Source organism: Aphelocoma coerulescens, chromosome 1A (genome assembly GCF_041296385.1).
Source record: "Aphelocoma coerulescens isolate FSJ_1873_10779 chromosome 1A, UR_Acoe_1.0, whole genome shotgun sequence".
NCBI classification, from domain to species: Eukaryota; Metazoa; Chordata; class Aves; order Passeriformes; family Corvidae; genus Aphelocoma; species Aphelocoma coerulescens.
This window is the reverse complement of record NC_091014.1, coordinates 21,186,052-21,207,421: the sequence shown is the minus strand read 5'-3', so window position 1 is coordinate 21,207,421 and position 21,370 is coordinate 21,186,052. Positions and strand designations below refer to the sequence as shown.

Here is a 21,370-nt window from a genome sequence, read left to right as displayed (position 1 = left end):
AATGCAAAGCCCATACTTAATTTAATGTGATTTTCTTGTTGTGGAATATTTATTGTGTAAAAAGGATTATTTATCGTTTTCCTTGCTTTGCAGCCTGCCTCTTAGATTCTGGGTAAACATACTGAAAAATCCCCATTTCATCTTTGATGTTCATGTTCATGAAGTAGTGGATGCTTCCTTGTCAGTCATTGCACAGACTTTCATGGATGCTTGCACAAGAACAGAGCACAAATTAAGCAGAGTAAGTGATTTGCATTCTACATCCTGACTATGCTCATGCCTGACGAGACAAAGGGCAGCCTCACAGGCAATACCCATTCTCTGAGGAGATACAGCCTTGGTTGTTTCTCTTTAGTTTTATAATGAAGTTAACATTTCACCACTTAACAGGTTGGTGAACTGTCAGTATTGCTGTGTAGTCTGCCAATTGATACTTAGAAAAAGGAGAAAATAGCAGCTGCATTTATAAAAAGCATGTTTAAAACTGATTATTTCACCAATAATTTATTATTACCTTGAATTGATATATTTGTAAAACTCAGCAGTAATGCCATGTGTAAACTTCATCTTTTTATGAAATAATCCCACCAATGTTAATAAGTATCCAAATGTTAATATCTGTAAAGCCCAAGTGTATGTGAATATAAAGGCTTGATCTTACATTCTTGACTTTATTTTGCTTCCTAGAAATGTTCATAAATAACTACATTTTTCTGTATTCTAAATTTTTCAGGATTCTCCAAGTAACAAATTACTTTATGCAAAAGAAATCTCTAACTATAAGAAAATGGTGGAAGAGTAAGTATCAACTCTTTTCATGCTTATTCAGTTATTAGGATTTTACGCCTGTGTAAGAGGAAAAGGGAATGCTGATATAGTCAAAGTTAGCTGTCAAATATTAAAAAATTTAAACCCAGATGTTTATAAACATCCCTTTGGTGGTGGCACTGGGAGAGTTGAAACGGATCTCCATTATGACCCAGTGTGTATTCTTGTCTGTACAGACAGATGAATAGATTTATTCAGGAGAAAATATGATGCTGTTTTCTGCCATCATAGTTGTTACCCACACGATCTGTCTAACAAATGCTGCACTTCCATAACTCAGTAGAGACCAAATTCTGAAAACATTTTCAGAAACATTTTTTTTTTCTATTCTGTCTCTGACTTAATTCATTTACTAATTGGTAATTCTGTTAATATCATGGAAAATCTGCCGCAGAACAAAACTGTTGCCAGTTTTAAGACCTAAGATAATCATTATCTTGCAGTTAAAGATTTTTCTCCTGTGGTATGTTCCTGTACAATCAGGTATGATTTGGCTCTTCTGCAAAGGTACTAATGTTGAAAGGCGGGATTACTAAAGGAATCACTGGTCTGTTGTGGTAGAGTATCTCCTGTGTTAGTAAGGAAGCATGTTTGAAATAATGGCAAAAGTGAAAGACAGAATTACCAGAAAGACACAGTTTATTTCACCTAACTGAAAATCTTTTCTAATCTCTTGCAGTTACTACAAAGGTATTCGTCAGATGGTGCCAGTGAGTGACCAAGACATGAATACCCATCTAGCAGAGATATCTAGGGTAAGAATATAATCCATTTTCTTGTACTGAAATTGGAGCCAAGTGTAGCACTGGTTTTTGTTGTCTTCTCTTTCTATCTGGACAAATGGAGTATTTTGTATGTGCAAATATCAGATGAGTTATTTCATAAATCTCTGAAATACTCCTGCTTATTGTAGTCATGCCTGTTAGACCTTTAAAATGTTGATTATTGAATGGAATCAAGAATCCTTATTGTCACTAATCTATCTGAGTTATGCAGGGAATAGAGCACAGTGTCTGGATTTTTCACATCCATTGTGGAAAAATTATAGCACTTTTGAACTGTGCTTTCTCTCCACAGCATATAGGGGATTTTTAGCATTGGTCATACTGATAACAAGTAGTGACTGAATTCACGGTGCTGCCACAGCAAAAATTAGATTCCAGAAATTAAAGAAGAGGCATGCACATTAAGTATAGCATATTTTAGAACTGTCTATACAGGGGCAATACTTCTGCTTTATGCTACATGTGAGAAGTTCATTGTGTGCTTGCTCAGTGGCACTTTTTGCACTGTAGGTTATTCGGGTTACCTCACATGGAGAAGAGCAGAGTGGGGTGGTTGCTATCTGGGACTTTGGTTGGAGACTGGTGGAACAAAACCTTTAGCTTCATTCTTGAGACACACTGCCTGCCTGCAGCTCAGCTCAGCTCGAGCTGGCTCTTGCCTTTGAAGCACTCCATTTAACTTGGAGAACCAGGAGAGCTCCTCACCAGTCCCAAAGATGTTGTTTAGCCTGAGCAAGAAGGCAGTGTACTTAGTGGCTGGTTTGCTCATTTGCTTAATTTAGTTGAAGAGCTCTAGCGTAAGGAGGATGTTTGGGGAATTTTTTGCGGTTTGTTTATTTCAGTGCCCTTAGGACCTAACATTTCGCGGATCAACATCCTCATGAGAGCATTTCTATTTTCAGTCATTCACTACAAAACTCATCTGCAGTGACATTTCATTTTACAGTTCACTTTATTTATTACATAAATTAAGATGTATATAAAATTAGAATATTTGGTGATTAAAAATAAATTCAATATAATGTTTTAACATCAGCAAAATATGTTCTTCCTTTCCATTTTCATTATAAATTATGATAAAAATTAATATGGAAGGAGTGATCGAACACTGCAAATTTTGACCAGCTCTAAAAGTGACTTTTATAGAGCAAGGAAAGATGGATGTTTCTCTGCTGCTTTATCCTTTGGGTAATCATTTATGCCAGTAGCAATATTTTGCAATTCTTCATTTTCTTAACTAACTTAAAGACTAAAGGCATAGCTAGAGACCTGAATCCTACACATTTGAATGAAGAACATCTGTTCAGACAGGTAGAGCACATTCACTAAATAAGTTATATGTGTAGGGGGCAGGGGGGAAGATGAGGTAGTGGAAGGGTTATTTCCTGCTTCATTTAAAGTCCTTTCTCTCTCTTCTCACCACCCCCCCCCCCCGCCTTTGTATCTTCATGATTCAGGTGGCTTTTTCCAAATGTGCATGTGCTCATAATATTGATGAGTTACACCTTTGCTGTAGTGAGGTGTGAATAATTTCCAGGATGTAAAAAAAGCTGGAGAAAGAATTTCAAACACCCTTGATGACTGTGTCAGAACCAATGCTTAACATCTCAACAATATGTAGATTGTACTGAGTAAATGCTTTAGCTTTTCACACCCATGCTGCTAACAGATGTTTAAGCTGTAGCCTGTGGTTTGACATTCAGAGTTCAAAATGCTACCCCCAATGCTAGGAGCTGTGGGCAGGCTGGAAAAATACCAGAGGGAAAGTCTTGATCTGAAAATCATCAAACAAAAGTTTTCTCACTCCTCTACCCCAAGTGACATGTAAAAAAAGTTAAATATAGAGTTTGCATTTGGAAATCTTGTCAATTGTACCCAACAATTGTGCATGTGCATAACTTTCAGCTGTGGGTGATCCCATTTTGACATATTTGCTGCCTGCTTGTGTTAACAGGCACATACCGATTCCTTAAACACGCTTGTGGCTCTACACCAACTCTACCAGTACACTAACAAATACTATGATGAGGTAAGCTATGGCCTTTATTTTCATGCTTTAATATCAATGGTAAAATGTTATGAAGGCTAACACTAGTCTAAAGGAGTGACTTCTGGATTTCACTGAATAATCAGGTAAAACAATGCTGAACAAAAACCTTGCAGTTGTATACCCTGCTTGGCAATTACACTGGTCAAAGGAATGTCCTTATAAATGAACAATTTCATTATGGCTATCTGGTTTCAGTAGGGATAGTTTAACAGGACCTGAAAAATAAATAGATTTAAAAATTGTTTCTCTTCAGTTCTACCATCCTAATAAGTATATAAGAATGTCACCGAGCAAAAAGTCATCAGAGTTATATCAGGTTTCAAGACAGTGTGCTTTTTTATGATGAGCAATCTGTTAAATTTGTTTTGCTTGTAGGAATTGGAGCTATGTCCTTTTTATAAGTTAAATTGCTCTAAAAACTTCCATGCATGGTACCATCCCTGTTTTGCCATGCCAAGTGAAGTGCCTGCCTAAGGTAAAGCAAAGTAGAGTAACTGTTGAACGTAGCCTGATTCAAAAGCAGGCTCACAGCTTCAGTTTAAAAAGTTTCTTAGGTTTTTCACACCCTGTGGAAAGGGGGACAAAGAATATCCCAGTGTAGCTGGGCTGTGGCTATGGCTCTCCAAATTTAATCTGAAAACAAAAAGAGAGAAGGAAACTTTTATTCAAAGGTTTCCATGGAAATGAATGCCTCCAGAAAACTCTCAGAATTAAATCAAAGCAAGTAAGAACAGATGCCGAATCAAAAAGGAGCACAGCACATGTGAGCTCTATTCGGTTAGTCTTGCACCTCAGCACAGTTCATGTTTTCACTTATATTTAGCACTAAAGACAGTGAGTCTCATCCTTCACTGCAGCTGCTTTATACAGGAGCAGCCAGCCTGTCTCAGCTTTTAAACAGATGCAAGCAGGCAAAATCAAATCACCCTGAGAAGTCTTGCAATGATGGTCAGTGGGGGAAGCAGCCAGAAGAATGTAGGCCAACCCGATGGCATTCCCTCACCCCTCATCCCCAGAGCTAAGCTGGCTTTCAGCACCTTCCCAAATGTGTCCGTAGTTTGACCTCTTACAAAAATGCTCAGGGACCCTGAATGACAGATGAACTGTAAATCCCTGATTCATCCACACCTCAGGCGGAGTCACCAGCCTGTGGGACTTCATCAGTGGCAGGCCAGCACACCCCAGTATATAGCTGCAGCTCTTCCCTTCCATGTACATCACTGTGTAACAATGAGGTGCATCTGATGAAAAGGCTGCTAATTCAGAATTGTGGAGATAATCTGTCAAGAACCATTCACTAAAATTAATCAAGCTTATTTATTTTCCATGAAAATGTTTTAATTTGCATAAATTGGAACATTTTGCAGCTGCCCTTGTCTTTATTACTGACACAGTGGTTCCCAGCATGTGCTGTACCTTCTGCATCTCTGCAGGGCTTGACAATGACTAAGTGGGTACATTCTAATTGTCCACATTTATGTGAAGGATATATTCACCAGTAGAGATAATCATGAATTATTTAGTCTAGATTTGAGGAGTTACAGCTAGATATAATTGTTTAAATTAAGGAAACAATATCAAATTAAAATTAGGCCCAGTTTAAATACTGCAATAAGTGTTTATTAAGTCTGTCTTGTAAAAATATTTTCACACTTTAAAAACAAATTCATTAAAATAATTATTTCTAAACAAATTTGCTCCAATGTTGGAAATGCACATGCTATACCAGCCCTTCAAAGTGAAATTATTGGCCAGATTGATTCTAAATGCATTAATCTCCATTGTCAGTGATGTTCAAGAAGTAATAAAAAACACAGGTAGTGACAGGCAAACACCATTTTTCCAGTCCTTGTACTTGCAAGTTTATCTAGTATTTAAACAGTGCTAAAGGTTTCTGCTTGATTACACTGTCAGACTTATATTAATAAAGCCAGTTCCAGAAAAGGAATGGTTTTGTCATGTAACACATTCTTCTAATGGAGAAATCTAATAGCTAGTGGGAAAGTTTTCCTAAAGGATGGTGGAAATTAAAACCTTTCAAAACCTTTTGAATTTGATCTGGGTAGCCCTAAAAATCTCTATTTGAAGAAAAGCCTTCTCATAACAGCTGACCTTTACTAGCTCTTGTTTTCAAATCCCTTGTGTCTTAAGAGTCATATCCTCTTATATATTCTGCACAGCAGAGGCTGTAGGATGCTGGGGGCTCCTCTGATGAGCTCTTTGCTTTCCTGAGCTATGAGGTGCCGGGCCAGAGTCTCGGCACTTCTTGGCAAGAGCCAAAGGGGAGCTGCTGGCTTTATTCCTCATATTGCCTACAGACACAGGAGACCTTGCTCTGTCCTACCATATGCCTGTGGCTGGACCACCCAGGAGCGTCTCATAACTAAAGCTCATGGGGATGGGGTATAATTACCAATGGTAAATGACCCTTAAGCCTTGTAGGGTGCACTGTAAGTAAAAGCACTGTTTCTTAAATAGCTCTAAGGAATTTTTTCCCCTGCCTGCTCCATCTTGGAATGTAATATTTTACAAGATAAAGTGCTAGCTATTAATTTGCTTGTATCTCAACATAATGGGAAACATTATAGAAACTTAGATAAAATAACAGAGACAATCACTTTTACTGTCTTTTTTTACAAATAGAACATGGGGCCTAATAGATGGACTTTGGTACAGAGGGAATGCAAAAGAGTCTTTACAACCAAAGGAGTATCAAATACTTGGTCTCTGAACTATGTCATACAATTTAAGTTCAATTATTCTAAACTTTCTCTGTTTATATCTTCCAGATTATAAATGCACTTGAAGAGGATCCAGCTGCACAAAAAATGCAGCTTGCCTTTCGTTTACAGCAAATAGCAGCTGCGCTAGAGAATAAAGTGACTGACCTTTGACTCAAAAGCCGCAATAAAGAAATCTGATCTGAAGATGTTCAAATTCATTCTTCCTGTTAAGGAAATAGTGTTCTATTTTTTAATGTATAATTACAACTTTAAATGAAAGATTTCATGGTTTTTTGATAGCAGAGGTGTAATGTAAAGAATTTTTACTGTAAATTATGCTTCTAATTAAAAGCTGTGTTGTGTGTAAATGAATCTTCTGTGGGAAAGAAAGTCCTTTGGTTGGGGGCAGGGTGGGGGGTGGAAGAAGAAAAACCTATAATTCATTTGATTTAGTAGAACCTGAGACATCAGCATTTAGGATTCATTATGCAAGTAAATTCAATACTATAGCATCCTTTCTACCTTAAGCAATATTTGTACTAGGAAAACAATAACATACTCAGAGACACATGCAATATCCCCTTTTATTTTGATAACTGGAAATTGACTTCCATAGAGCTCTAAAACTTGGTCTGTGCTCATAATGAATACAGTGAACAAAGCATCCAATTTCTCTGCAAGACCTGAAAATGGGATTTGCTACCACACAAGTTCTAAATTTAATTATTTATCTCAATGGTGATGCACAGTATTGCACCCACCACAGATGGCTGTGAGAGAAATAAGAGTAATGTCAGTATAGGAGAGTTCTACTGATGAAGTCTTGTTCAGTTCAGAAATCACTGCAAAGAAGGAATTAGTCCTTAAAACTTTAAAACTCTTTGTTATTATTGTGAGTTTTATGATATATGCTAATGTGCCTTACTTGTACTAATTCTGTGAATCTGATGAATGGTTTTGTAAAAAGAAGCAGATCAGAAAAATAAGTATTTATGTGCTATTGAATGACTTTTGTGTGAAAAACATGACCAGCAGAATGCTTGTAATTAGCTGCTTGCCGAGAGTGTGCTGTTTAACATGATTTGATTATGTATAATATCCTATTTTAGAATGGTTCTGATGATTTTTTATTTGAATCTTGGAACTGTCCTAGAAATACCATCACTTGTTTTTATTGTATCTGTGATGTAAAATACTAGTATGATATTGGAAAAATCATATACCCATCTATTGAAAACCACTCGGTCAGTTTTGAGCCTTGGAATGCTGCATTTGATTGAATACACACTATAATCCATAGCAAAGAAAATTGAAATAACTTGTCAGAAAGTGTGTGTTTACAATATAGGTAAGCTCCGTACAAATCAAAAAGTTAGGTACGTCTTCTTAAATTGCTGTATTGCACATCAGAGAACTTTACTTCTCTTTGTCTTGCAAGTTTTTGGCAGTAAAGTAGCATTTTAATGAAGTGCTGCCATCTGTACTCCTTCATTCATTGTCCTGCCAAGCACCCGGACTCTGCTGACTCTCAGCAAGCTAATGCAGTGTCTGCCGCCCGCTCTCCCTGCCTGGTAGGTTGTCACACACTCACTTTTACTGTCTGTTGATTTTTTTTTTTTTTTCCTCCCGTTTTGAAATTTTCCTAGTATTTGTCAGTGGGCCTTTCCTTCCGTTTCTGAAAATCAAAAGCCTCACCAAAACTGGTTTTCTGCCCAGTAGGCTGTGAGCAGTTTTTTTGTTTGTTTTGTACTCGACTTGCATTTGTCTATAATAATTCCGGAACCTGCCTGGGCTGTAAGTTATTTTATAATGTTTAGGACTGAGTTATATGACTTCCACAGGAAGGTGCTTTGCCAGTTACTCTTTCATCAACAACGGCATCCTAATTTCATGGCTAATCTGTTTCTTTTTCATTATTTGTAAATCCTGTTAATTGTAAATCAAATATAATGTTGTTTTTTCCACCAAGTGTCAGTGGATCTTTACTGAAACTGGGGGGATGGGTGTTGAAAGGATTTGTAATGCTTCCTCCGGGAGTGATGGAGCAGCAGCGTCCATCAGTCTGTGGTTGGGAACGGAGGAGCACAGCACATCCTGCAGATGGAATGCCTGACATCATGCCCTTTTTATTGGCATTTGCTCTGAAAAATGACAGTACTCTGGAGAAGCAAGGATGTAGTGCAATATACCAGAGTGAGGTCTTCTTGCCTAATCTATCTTGGGACCTGAAAGCCAATTAAAATACAAGCTCAGCAGCATCTCTCCAGAGAGACCAGAAAGCCCTGCTCGAGCAAGTAGGGCTTTCAGAGGGAACATTATATGTCCCCCATCACCAGTGACTTGACACAGAGCAGCTGTAGGCTGTGACTCTGGGATGCAGCAGCACTCCAGCTGGATCTTACCTGTTATAGGGAAGTGGCATGTGTGTCTGCTGGCATGTGTGAGTTCATGATGGATCCATTAGTCATTCTTGGTGCCCTTTTCTCACATCCTGGGAAATTTGCAGGCTATCAGTGCTGCAGTGTCGCCTGCCAGGGAACACAGAGGCAGATAACTGTGAGCAGCTGCAGCTACAAAGAGACTTAATGCCAGTTTTTCAGTTTCTCCAAGTCTCCTGTCCTGAAAGCACAGAGTTGGAATTTGAATTGAAGAACTGAGCTCATTTATTTTATTATTTCCCCTTTTGGCTAAGCTACTCCAGTGCTTGTTTTTCCACTCTGGTGTTCTGTTTTGCCCAGGCGGAGTTTTTGGCTTCAGTTTTCGTTACATTTTAGCAATCTGATTCTTAAAACCTTCATGCTCCTCCTTTGGTTTCTGCTGCTCCTGCCATCTGGTTCATCTACAAGATAAAAGGAAAAAGCTCACTGGGGGTCTCCCTCCTTTTCATCCCTTCTGCAGCCCCTCCAAGGGGCACTTCTTAAAGCACAAGAGCCTTCTCTCTGCATAATAGAAGTCACTTTACTGCATAGAAGCAGCTGTGAGAAAAGTTCCCTTGCTTGGACATCCCCCACATCTAGATGTGGGAGGCTGGTACAGGTATTTGACCACCACCAGCACGTCTGAATCCCATTGCTGACAGCTGCCTCTCCAAGGGTTTGCTTGCCTCCTCACCAGCAAACATGCCAGTAGAGATCTCATATGATGGGACAAGGTCCCTGCAGCGGCTTGTTTAATATGTAATAACTCATCCAACTGAACAGGAATGGGGTTTTTTTGTCTCTGGCCAGGAATTCACTCTCTATTCCTTAGTACCAGGTTTCCCTCTGACACCTTACTTGATCTTTTTGCTGCTCTCTATATGCTATAGATTTATAAGAAAGTGGTTGTGGGTGGAGGGGACCTTGGCTAGCTCACATACATGAGGCATTCATAATGTCTCCTCAAGATGACTTCTCTGATCACTCCGTTACAGTCTACTTGAGCCTCCCCCTTCTGCACCCTGCTGTGTTGGACACATTTCTCAGCCTGCTGAGTCTGAGCTGTATTTACATGTACTCACTAAAGTTGGCCTTCCTGGTGACCTTTTGAAAATAAACTGAGTCATCACTATAAACAAAAGCATACAGGGAATTCAGAAATTCAAACTGGAATTCACAAATTCACAAACTGTAGAAACATGGGAGGATTTTTAGCCAGCTGCATAAAAACTTTAAATGCCTGTAAGCTTGAAATTCGACTTACCAGCACTGATGAGATTTTGTGGCCAGACCTTTACCATTCCAGATTGTCCAGCCTTATTAGTAACACAACCATTTTCAGCTATAGTATGCCCTTCATGATATGTACCTACATGGCCTAAAGAAACCCCAGCCTCTGAATCTGATAGGGAAACCCCTCTTTTACATGCTTCCTAGGGTTGCAACACCTCTCTTTATGCTGATAATGGTTCTAGTCAGGGCTCCCATTTGCACCTAAGCATGTGGTACAACAGTTCTCTGAGGAGTTCCTTTTTAAAGAATTTGATCTTGAGCAAAGATTGTTTAAGACTTTTCTCAAGTCTGTTGTCTTCTCTTAGAAAAAACTTACAGGGGAAGTTGTTTGTGGTTTTTTTCCTTTTTATCTCTGTCTAGAGATCCCCTTCAGAGCAGTGAGACAGTCAGCTTCAGAGATTTAAAGGAGGATGTCTGCCTGCCATTTTTCTACCAACCACTGACTTGAGCCCTGCATTATTCTGCTTTACATTCAGAGGAGTTGAAATTTGGCACTTCGAGTCACTAGAGTTGATGCACTGGAAATGTAAGCACCGTTGCTCTTGTGACTTGCTTTCATCCCTCATTCCAAGTTCAATACAGGCAAACTCTGTGCCTGAAGCTTTCCAGGTTCTCCATCACAGAAGCTCCTCTTTTAGTTTTCTGTTTTGCCAGATTTGCCTGGAGCACAGGATTCCCTGGAGAATGAGTGACAGCAGCATATAAGCTATAATGATCAGTGATTTTTTTTTCTCAGACTCTACATACCTAGTCTGTGGTTTTTTATTTTGAGAAACCCTCCTTTAGTTGATGAATGATGAGTTTGAAATGTGGAATTGTAAAATAGAGTTGGTCTTTTAGCCTTCCTCTTTTGTTAGCCTTTGGACTGATGGAGCCTAAAAGTGATGGTGGAATTCTTGGAATTTGACAGTTCCTGAAGAACAGAAGGAAAAGAGACTTTCCAGATCCACAGTTACATGGAAGTTTTCAAAGGTTTTGTTTCCTTGAAATGGTGTCCACTTTTGCCTCAGTATCAAGGAACATTTCTCCATCCATTAGAGGAGAAAGTGGTTTCCCCTGTGCAGGCTTGTAATAACCATCTATGCTGTGAAAGATCACTGCTGTTGTACCAGACACTCAGGGCTGACTTCTGTCTTGCTTGCTGCTGCTGCCATTACCAAAGAGGACAAATCCTACTGTCATTCATAGCCAGGCAATCAAAAGCTATTTCATTTACCCATGTATTCCTGTTTCTTGGCTGCTTCTCAGATAATTGCCATTTGAACCAGAAGGGAGTGTGAGTGCTTTCCCTCTTTTTCTAAGCTTTTAAAGAACCTATGTGTCTTAACAGATTGGATGCTTCAGAAAGAAACTATTTCTTCAGTGGGACAGAGGACAATAGATCTCATACAGCTGTATATGGCTCATCTTAAAAGGAAATAAAAATCCCACCATGAACCCCACACTGTGTTTTTGAAATCCTTTATTCAGTGCTCTAATTCTGAACAATGTTTTTGGCTTATTTAATTGTCCTCAAAATTGAATGTTGAACAAAACTCACTTTTTTCTTTTAATCTACTGTAATAAGAAAGGAGTGAAATGAAAAAATGTATTCCTTTGATACCCTTAATCTTTTCTCTCCTGTGGCTATGCTCCTATTCAGTAAGAGATCATACTTGCTAGTTGCACAGCCTGGACGCCAATCCATGGGATTTAAAACAAACCCAAATCCATGTTTCCTGCAGCTACATCTAGGTCCATGGCAATGCTCACAATTGTAAAACTGCCTCCAGGATGTTATTTGGAATATTATTATTATGGGTCTGGCTGCTTTCCTCATCTTCCTTCATGTGATCCCTCTTCGTGTGGGTTTTAACCTTGTGTTTCAGTGGCACTTTCTGAAGCACTATGCTACATTCCTCTGAAAGCCCAAGGAAGGAAACAATCCCTGCCTGGATTAATCATGCACTTTTCATCCCCAAAGTGCCCCATGGGCACTCAGAGCCGCCCAGGCTTAGCTCACGGGAAAATTATAGAAGTGGATTTTTTTGTGCTAGAGCAGACAACCTTATTGAAACATAAAACATTTCCATCTGTCTACGGTAAAACACATTTGTTTTGTTAATAAACACCCTACACATACATTACTATTCATATCTGAGGTACATACATTCATATCTGATGTATGAATGGCCCTTCTTAGTTGATTTGAACTCCACCTAAAGTCTTCAGCACTCTGCCCTGGACTGGTAGCTGCACTATGCTAGCCCTAAACTAGAAAGTAACATCGATGTTATCATTTAGCCTTTAGATAAGGCTAAATATGGCTCACTTGTTTGGTGTGGGTGTTTAGCCTCATTGCTCTTTTAATGGGCTAAAGTTTGTCTTGTGAGGCTGCTGTACAGTTATGATATCCAGAAGTCCCATAATGAGGCCTTAATGTCCAGCAAAGGGAACAGAAAGACCACCATCACTTTCAGTAGCAGCAGGTTCCTCTTCTGCTCAGCTGTCAGTGTATATTCCACCTTTTATATTAACATGGTCTTATTCTGTTTCCTTGTGCACTTGAAGCAGTGACAATCCTCTATTTGTATTCTGGCACATTACTGCTGGAGATGAGATCATCCATCTAGGTTTTGTGCTGTTTTGCAGCTACAGGTTTGGTATTTAATAGGGTCATGCCCTGGTGTGCTTACTCCTCTTACAATAATATTCGATAGAGAGCTGTGTCAAGTTATGGCTTTGCTCACTGTGTGTGAAGATTCATATGCTGATTGCTTTGACCTGCCTATCTATAGTAAGAGCCTGTAACTGCCCAAGTACTATTGTAGCTTTTGATTTAAGTTACGGTTGTGATTTTATCTTTCTTTTCAGTGAAAGGAAGATTAGAAATGTTTTGTTTGCCATTTAACTGGAAAATGTTAATAGTTTAGCTGCATCTCTTTAACAAAATAGGGAGAAAGGGGAGGTGACGTCCTTTCCCTGTGCGGTGGTTTTGGACTATTCTTTTTTGAAGTTAACCAAGACAGTGACGACAAAGAACACTTCAGCACTGCTGTCACTGACAGACATAAGTTCCTTTGTGGTTAATCATTCATGTGAATTAGCAGGGCAAGTTTTTTAATACAGAGATTGAATTTAATTTCAATCTGTGCTGTCCATCATTGTCTCTCTTTAGCAGATTTTTGAGATGACAGCATACACAATGTATCTAAGATTAGATTCTGGCTTTAAATATTTAGAGTCTGAATCACATCTATTTGTACTTCATTCCAAGGTTGAAGTAATGTGGCAGGACACACATTCCACAGTAGTTAAAACAAATCAAACAAGTGCTGAATTATTCATTTTAAACTTTAAAGCCATTTCTCTTTGTGGGCCTGCATCCATGTGCTGCTTGGGGTAAGCTGGGGATTGCCAGCTGGGCTGGAGGCTCTGCCCTGTACACAGTGCCCTGGCACTGGTCTGCCAGCCCCGGCCATTTCCCCACCTGCTGGGCCAGCTAAGGGCTGGGAACTGTTTGTGCTAATGGCTCCTGTGGTTTTCTAGGAATGAATTCCAGGCTGGGCTTTGGTTAGCTCCTGTTTAAGTCCAACTGCTCTCTGAAAGGTGATTTAAGAGTCTCATCAGAAGATTTGCTCCACTACTGAAATCCCAACTGGCATGTCTGCAACCAAAAATCTTCTGTTAACTATCCACTGCGAAAGGATGCTAAATTTAGCCTCTTGCCAGCAAGTGGCAAACCCAAAGACAAGTAAGTTCACTGTGAAGCCTGAGCCATAAGGCCAGAAGTGGATCAGACCTCTGAGCCTTGCCAAGCTTCGATTTGCCTTGACAGGCATGTAGCCCTCAAGACCAGGAGCTGCTCTGAACACTGGCTGCTGCATTCCCTTTCAACATGGTCTTACATATTAACATAGCTGGAGCTTTGATCTGGTTATTACTATGCTGCAGATGTTGTCCCTGCTCACCCTGGATCTAATGAAGCATATCAGGAGTCGCTAGTGATTTAAATGGACTCTGAATCTCTCCTGCAATCTCTAGGAGATTTACTCTAAAATCAATTATATTTGCTCTAAAATCAATACAGCTAGTGCTTTAACATGATCAGCACAAGAGAGGAAACTGGAGGTTGATACAGGTGGCTGAGGTAAGGAGAGAAGGGAACCAAGCAGACCATTTATCAGGTTGGTACCATTGTCCATCCAAGTGCCTGCTCTGCACACAGAAGGCTAGCATTCCCTGAGCCTGGCCATTAGACATCATGGTTATCATATGGAATGACTACTGTCTTCATCCAAAAGCCTTGAAATGTTTTACAAATGTTAATAAAGCTCTGATGTGATCTCGCATCCTGTTCCTGTTGATGCAACAAAAAAATGAAAAAATAAAAAATTAAGGCAAAACCAACTTACCTTAAGTTAGAGCACAAGTCAATTGCATGGCTGGGAATATAACTTGAGATTCCGGATCCTTGGATCCTAAATCTAACCCGCTGGTGGTGCTTACATACAGAAAAATTAAAATTTATTCAGCTAAATCGCTATCTCCATGGTACTATTTTCCATGGCTTTGTAGAGAAAAAAAATTCAGACATGAGGTTGAGATAGGAAAAACCTGCCTGGCAAGGGTGATATGTGTTCAAAATCTATCATTCAAAGAAAAACTCCTGTCTCTGCTTAAATATATACAGCTATTTGTTGAAAATAAGTTTGCCCAAGTTGCAGCCTGCAAACCATGGAGATTCAGCATCTAAAAAAAGGATATGTGAGGCCTGTTTTTTAGTGTTTCTCAGCATGTAGTCTGACCCATTCCATAAATGCAGGCACAATATAACTCTGCCAGCCTGTAACAAGAGCGTAACTTTGCCACCATCTACACTTGCCTAAAATGTTGTCATAGATGTGGATACACAGCTGTAGGTGAAGTGTGTATTCCCAGAGGACAGGCAGCTGGACCTGACCACCCGTGGCGCAGAGCTTGGTGCTACTTGGGGACAAACGCAGTTCTTCTATGGCCACATCCACAGCCCCACTGCAGCCCCCAGGGCTCTGGCTGTGCTCCTCACTAAGCTGATGTTTAACCTGGGCACCCCTACCTGAACTGCAGAAGTCACACCTCTCATTCTTGCAATAGGGTGCATTCTACCTCACCAAGCAGAGAGTGATGCATAAACAGATCTTGGATCCTCACAAACAGGGGTTCTGTGCATGCCCCAGCTATGACCAAAGCCCTGCAGGACACACAGTACCACCTCAGGAAGACAGCAAAGAACTGCACTGTGCCCCTCTCCCAGACCAATTACAGGGTTCAGGCTCACTGGGCTGGTGTCACCTCCAGCTTGCATTGCCCTCACAAAACTCATCACCACACACCACAGTCCAGACTGAGAACTGCCACACTCCCGGACGTGGTAGGGGGGAAACGTGCTCCCTCTCCCGGGACAGTGCGTGCCTCACAGACCAGCTGAGTGAACCAAATAGAGATACCCAGGCAGCAAGGGCAGCCTCACCCCAGCTCACAGCAGCAAACTGGTATTTGAGAGCATTAAACTGGTTTTCTCAAGTTGAGTTAACTATTGCCGTGGTGCAAAACTGATTATGATTGGATAAATGTTTCTGTGCAGACATGATGACAGGAATGAATGAATGAAGCAGACTGGTCCTTCTGGATTTGGTTTGGGGGATTTTTTGGAGGAGAAAGCATTTGGTTGAGCTGAAGGAAACAGAAGATATTATTAAAAAGCAACATAAGTGATACAAAGAATTATATGGTATTTTAAAAATTTTTCCTTTTTCAAATTATCTAAAATGTCATTTAACAGGAGCAAGGAAATTTCGTTTTACCGATACATAAATATACATGTAACTATATATGTGAGGAGGGAGTGTTGTATAACTACATTTAACTACACCACATGCCTTTAATAAAACTTTCCTGTGGAAAACTCTTAGGGATTTTTAATCCAGGCAGCTAACCATAAAGTTTTCTCCATAACAGTAAATTATGACAATTGCCCACAGCTTTAACATCCCTGCATTTTGTTCTCTGCTTTGAATTGTGATGATCAATATTAATAGTCTCTGCTCTTATATGGTCACTGCAAAACCAAGATGAAACTGTCTTTGCCTCTGAATTTTACTGCAAATGTGAACATTTATCAACACTTATTCAAGACATAAATGAGAAAGAGAACAGCTATATCATGAAAGAAAGAGCTAGTTAAAATTTAACCTCCCTGCCACGCATCTAGAATATTTTCCAGAAGCAAATGTAGATAGTGGTATTGCAGGAAAGAGAGCAAAATCTATGAATATTTGTGATCAACATAAACCTTGTCCACTCCTAACTGTTCTGGGGAGTAACAAGGTATAAAATTTTCTTTGTGTGATCACAGCTTTTTCACACTAGCTCTCAGAAATACAACAGCTTTTTGTCTCCAGCTGTCATTGTTTAGAATACAAAATTTGTCTAAGCATCTATTTAAAACAATATAACCCAAAGGAGCCAAAATACCCAGCCCCTCCAGTGCCATCAGCTGTACTGTATCAGCATGACTTTTCTTCAGCTGGGTGGTTTTGCTGCACACAGGGCATGAAGAGACAGCGGCACCATGCCTGGGCTGGCCCAGGACATGTCATCCTCTGCACACCAGGGCTTTCACTTCCTGGCCTGACTTTGATGTCAACCTAAAGTTTACCTCTGCTTCTTGACAGGAATTGTCTCAAAACCTTTTGCTTGGGCTCTTTGATGGGACACATAAATGCACCTGCAAGGCAAGGCAGAAAATGTGTTTGCCCAAAAGAGCTGGCAAGGCCAGGGAGAATCTTACAATAAACCACTGGTTAAAAGCAGTAGTTTAGCTGTTTGAATATCAAGTGGTCTTGGAGAGAAGTGAGTCATTTTTCAAAGAGCACACTGAGCCACCATGAGCAGGAGGAGAAAGGAAATATGAATTTTTAAAGCAGATTTTGTATAACTCAAGTTGAACACATTCGTCATTGAAATCAGTACATGGAGGTTTCTGCACTAACAACCCTTCAGAGCTGGGACATGTCACATTTCTCATCTTCTCTCCTCAAGGATAAACTCCTAGAAGAGTAATGCACAAATGTGTATTCACAGCTCCTCACTGTCACCAGGTAAAAAGAGAGCTTAAAACCAGGAAACAACAGGACTCATGAGGACCACAGGTTTGTCCCAACCATGTATTCCATCATTAGTGTCCCAGGAGGTAGAGATGCAGTTATGGTGGCCAGTTTGACCAAATACTCCAGGAGCAAGGAATAAAAAAGAGAAAACTATGAAACAAAGGGTTTGGCAGTGTTTGCTCTCTAGGCCCTAAACCTTGAAATGGCCTCTATTTTTTCTAGGTGTTCATTTAAATCCTAAGGGCTCACTTCTCAGTTCTAGAAACTGGAGCTTTAGGAAAACACAAAATATCCTGAGTCTTAGGATGCAGTCTGATGTGACAAGCTTGATCTCCAGCTCAGAGGAGCAGAATGGTTTCACTTGTTGCTCTCCCCTTCGCAATCTCATGTTCCCTTCTCACCCAAGAAAAGAAAAGCTTTTGCCATGTACTGCTACACTATAGAATGCCCAGAAGCAAAGAAGCCTACAGGCATTCTTGCATCCATTTCTTCTTGTCAATGTTTTAATGAGCAATTTAGCAATAATGATAGAAAAGAGATCACAAGTTCTTACACTATCTTATACCCTAAAACCACCAGGCTCTGTTTCAGGAATTTTCTTCCAAGGTTAATCACTTCATCGGCTCCATTTGTAGATTTCCATGATTTCTAGTAAAACCTTGGACCCTTTAACTGAACTTCTGGAGATGAGTTGTTCTACCATTATTTATTTTGGCTTCTCCCTTGTTGCCTCAACAACAGCTTCTCTCCTTTGACACCCTTCATCTTTTCATCTTCACCCACCCAATCACCCTACACAGCCCACCTACACTCTCATAAAGTCTATTTACCTCCTGCAGCCTTATTACCTTATACCTTTAGGACCTACTAGCCAATCATTTCATTGGATTGTGTAAAAATTCATATTGGAAAGAACTTCAGAATGGCATTACCTCTCTCTGCTCAGAAGCTGTTGGACCTCACCTCAAGTACTGTGCCTGGTCTGTTTGTCCCAGTCAGTACAAGGAAGATACCTATCAACTGGAACACACTCAGCGTAGGGCCATGGTGCCAGCTGCGTGCTGGAGCACTGACCCTGAGAGGGGAGTCTGAGGGACATGGGCTTGCTCAGCCTTCAGACAGTCCCAGCATGTAACAAGAAGTCATCAGAAGCACAGAGCCAGGCTCTTCATGGCGTGGCATGAGAGAAAGGCAACAGGCATTAGGCATAGGCCAACACCCATTTCATGAACTCCCAGATGAGCCTGTGGCCAGAAGAAAAACACTGTTTTGTTTGGATGGCACTCCCTGGCCTGAACTGTTTAGAAAATAAAAAGGTCTCTTTTTAAGTCTGCAGATCTTTACATATTACAGCAAAAATATCTGTTACTAACATGCTACATCATTCACCCAAACCCCTCCCCCCAGTCAGTAACAGTTTCAAAGGCCTAATTTTCTCTATTATTAGCTATAATGTTTACAGCAACACAGAAGATCACAGAGAGAGAGTTAAAAGGATATTTGCCATCTCTCATTAGCAATGTCAGCACTGTCTCTTGGGTAAAAGGATTTTTGGCTAAAATTCTCCATCTGGAAGGTCTGAAAGTTGGAGGTTTTGTTCCCTAAAGTTTTTGGTATCTGATTCCTATGAGATGGGAGGGGCAGAGGGCTGTATACCTACATCAGTTTCTCTTATTTGGAGGCAGGCTATGTTTTGCAAATTTTGTTTTCCTCTGTTTTGCAAATGGGCAGTTACTAGTCATTCACTCTATGTTGTTTATAATTTTCTGTTCTTTCAGAGTAATTTTCAAAACACTTTGATTTTCTTTTCAGCTGTGAAAGAATAATCCAAAACCAAACATGTTATTCTTTGAAATTAACTCACTTACTAAAGCTGGATTCCCTATAAATTTGACTGAAGTGGATGATTAAGAAGTCTTCTCTACAAATAATGCTTCATGCAATACAGCTGTAATGAGACTACAGTCTGATTATTTAAATGGATGAACATTTTTATTTACTGCAAAACCACTTCTGGCTTGCCCTATATTTAATACTTAATGAGACTTTGAAATCACAGTAGTGGTTTCACACATTGTTAGGGAGGTCAACTCCAAAAGCTGGTTACTTCAGTCCTCAGAGTTGACTCTGGCCTTCATGTTCCCCTAGGGCACCAATTAAATTTAAAGGATGAGCTTTACCAAGAACCTGAACTTGGGAGTTAGCTTCCATACATTGCCTATTTTCATGCCCTGCACAGAAGAGATGCAAGATTATTTGGCCCTAGTGGATTTCTGATGTCTTTCAAAGAGCTTCTAAATCTCTCTAGCAGAAATTTGAAGACAGGTAATATATATGCTGGGTCTTCTTTAACAAACGGATATTGTTTTAAGTTTTACTGCAACTCTTTTTAACATCTTTCTCTGAGGTCTGGTAAAATAGTTCTTCAGTCATCTATTACTCTGAATAGTTACACAGGACCCCTAGGATGAGCACCTGTGTCATCTAGGATCTGAAAGGCAGGTTACTCATTTGAGTACAACCAGATGTCTCTACAGAGGGGAATTATTAGGGGACATTAGTTTGAACGTGCACCATGCCCAAGCCACCCTGTCCTACTTCTTGGCACTACTCATTCCCTCTGAGCTAGTTATGCCACTTTCAGTTCTGGGCTTGCTGTGGCAATAGACTGTGAAATAAAGTGTAGCCTGACATACATGTGCTACTGTACAGGGTGGATATGCCCAGAAGCACTTTCATTGTTTGCCTCCAGACTCAGGTACCTTCAAGGTTGGCAGGCAACTCTCTAATGCTTTGCATTAGAGAACAGCCAAAGAGAACGAAAATTGCCTGGCAGTACAAGAGGATTGAGAATGAGTTTTCTGGTGCAGTGAACCATAATGATACCCCTGAGGGAGCTGTGTGATGATCCTTATTGATTCCAATAGGTGGTTCTTACAGTGGTGGTGTCTGCTGCTCTTTTTTAGAGAAGGATGTGACCAGACTGGAGTGGAGAAGGAAAGCCCTTCTGATGCCTTTTCCTGGTCTTAAAATCAAGAGTCAAACACGGTTAGAAGGGAAAAATGGATTTTACATTTGAATTTATTTTAAGGATCCTTAGGTGCACTACGTCTAGGTCGAATGCACCCCAATGCACACCACAATGCACACACACAATAGATCTGGAATTACATTATAGGTCCTACTAATTAGCATATCTATCAAAGATTCCCCAGTGAGAGGCTCGAGTGAGCCCCTCTCCCCAGGGAGCCTTCCCCTGGATGGTTCTATCTTAGTTTACAGAATGTGTTCTGGAGAGGACCTTGGGGTCTGGGGCACACTGATCCCTAACTATGAAGCCTCTAAAATGTTTAGTCTCTTAGCTTGACAGACAAGTCCAAGAATGTAGGCAAAAAGCACTAAGAATGCAGAAGTTGTAGAAAGGTATAAAGGGGGTATGAAAGAAAAGGCAAAAAATCATCATAGCATCACTTCCTAGCAGATCATTTTAAGCCTTGCTGCACTTTTTCCTTGACTGTGATGTCACAGAACCAGAGGCCCATCAGAAAAATCCCACTCAGAAAGGAACTTCCTCACATTTCCATGGTTTTTAAATTTGTTTTGTGCAGATGTGTACTTCTCCTGCCAAATTCTCCAGCTTAGTGCACATGAGACAAAAAATATTATCTGGATCTGAGAGAGATGCATGCTATAGTACTCAGCTGAAGGGGTAACTGGAGCATTTTAGAGGCCAAAAAGTCCTACATTAGACAGGTCTGTTGTGAAGGAAAATAGAACTTGATAGATTTCTAAGTGAAACTGATTTTTTACAGTAAGTGGACCAGTGTGTACACTGGAAAAGGCTACGTACAGAGGCTGTGGATGCCCCATCACAAGTGTTCAAGGCCAGGCTGGATTGAGCCCTAAGCAACCTGATCTAGGAAAAAATGTCACTGCCCATGGCAGGGGAGGCTGGACTGAACAATCTTCAAAGGTCCCTTGCAACCCAAACCATTCCATGAGTCTGTGATCTATGAAAAAGTATTTCAGCCTCCCAAGTAACATGCCAGAGAGCTCAATAAAAGTAAGCGATGTTCTTTTCCTGAGTATTAACTGGTCCAGAGTATGAAGGTACTGAATGTACCTGTCTGTGTATGGAGGAAAG

At 40.2% G+C, this 21,370-nt stretch overlaps 1 protein-coding gene across 4 annotated transcripts in view; it reads left to right on the top strand.

Annotated features, from left to right (window-relative positions):
* PLXNB2 (plexin B2) overlaps positions 1-8,354 on the top strand; it is a 252,661-nt gene extending 244,307 nt beyond the window's left edge. For all 4 annotated transcript variants that reach the window (XM_068996091.1, XM_068996111.1, XM_068996101.1 and 1 more), the window contains 5 exons: positions 94-241; positions 734-798; positions 1,508-1,583; positions 3,568-3,642; positions 6,453-8,354. In XM_068996091.1, the coding sequence (XP_068852192.1) occupies positions 94-241; positions 734-798; positions 1,508-1,583; positions 3,568-3,642; positions 6,453-6,557 (469 nt within the window). In that variant the 3' untranslated portion in view covers positions 6,558-8,354. The remainder of the gene's footprint in view (positions 1-93; positions 242-733; positions 799-1,507; positions 1,584-3,567; positions 3,643-6,452) is intronic.
* The last annotated feature ends 13,016 nt before the right edge of the window (positions 8,355-21,370 follow it).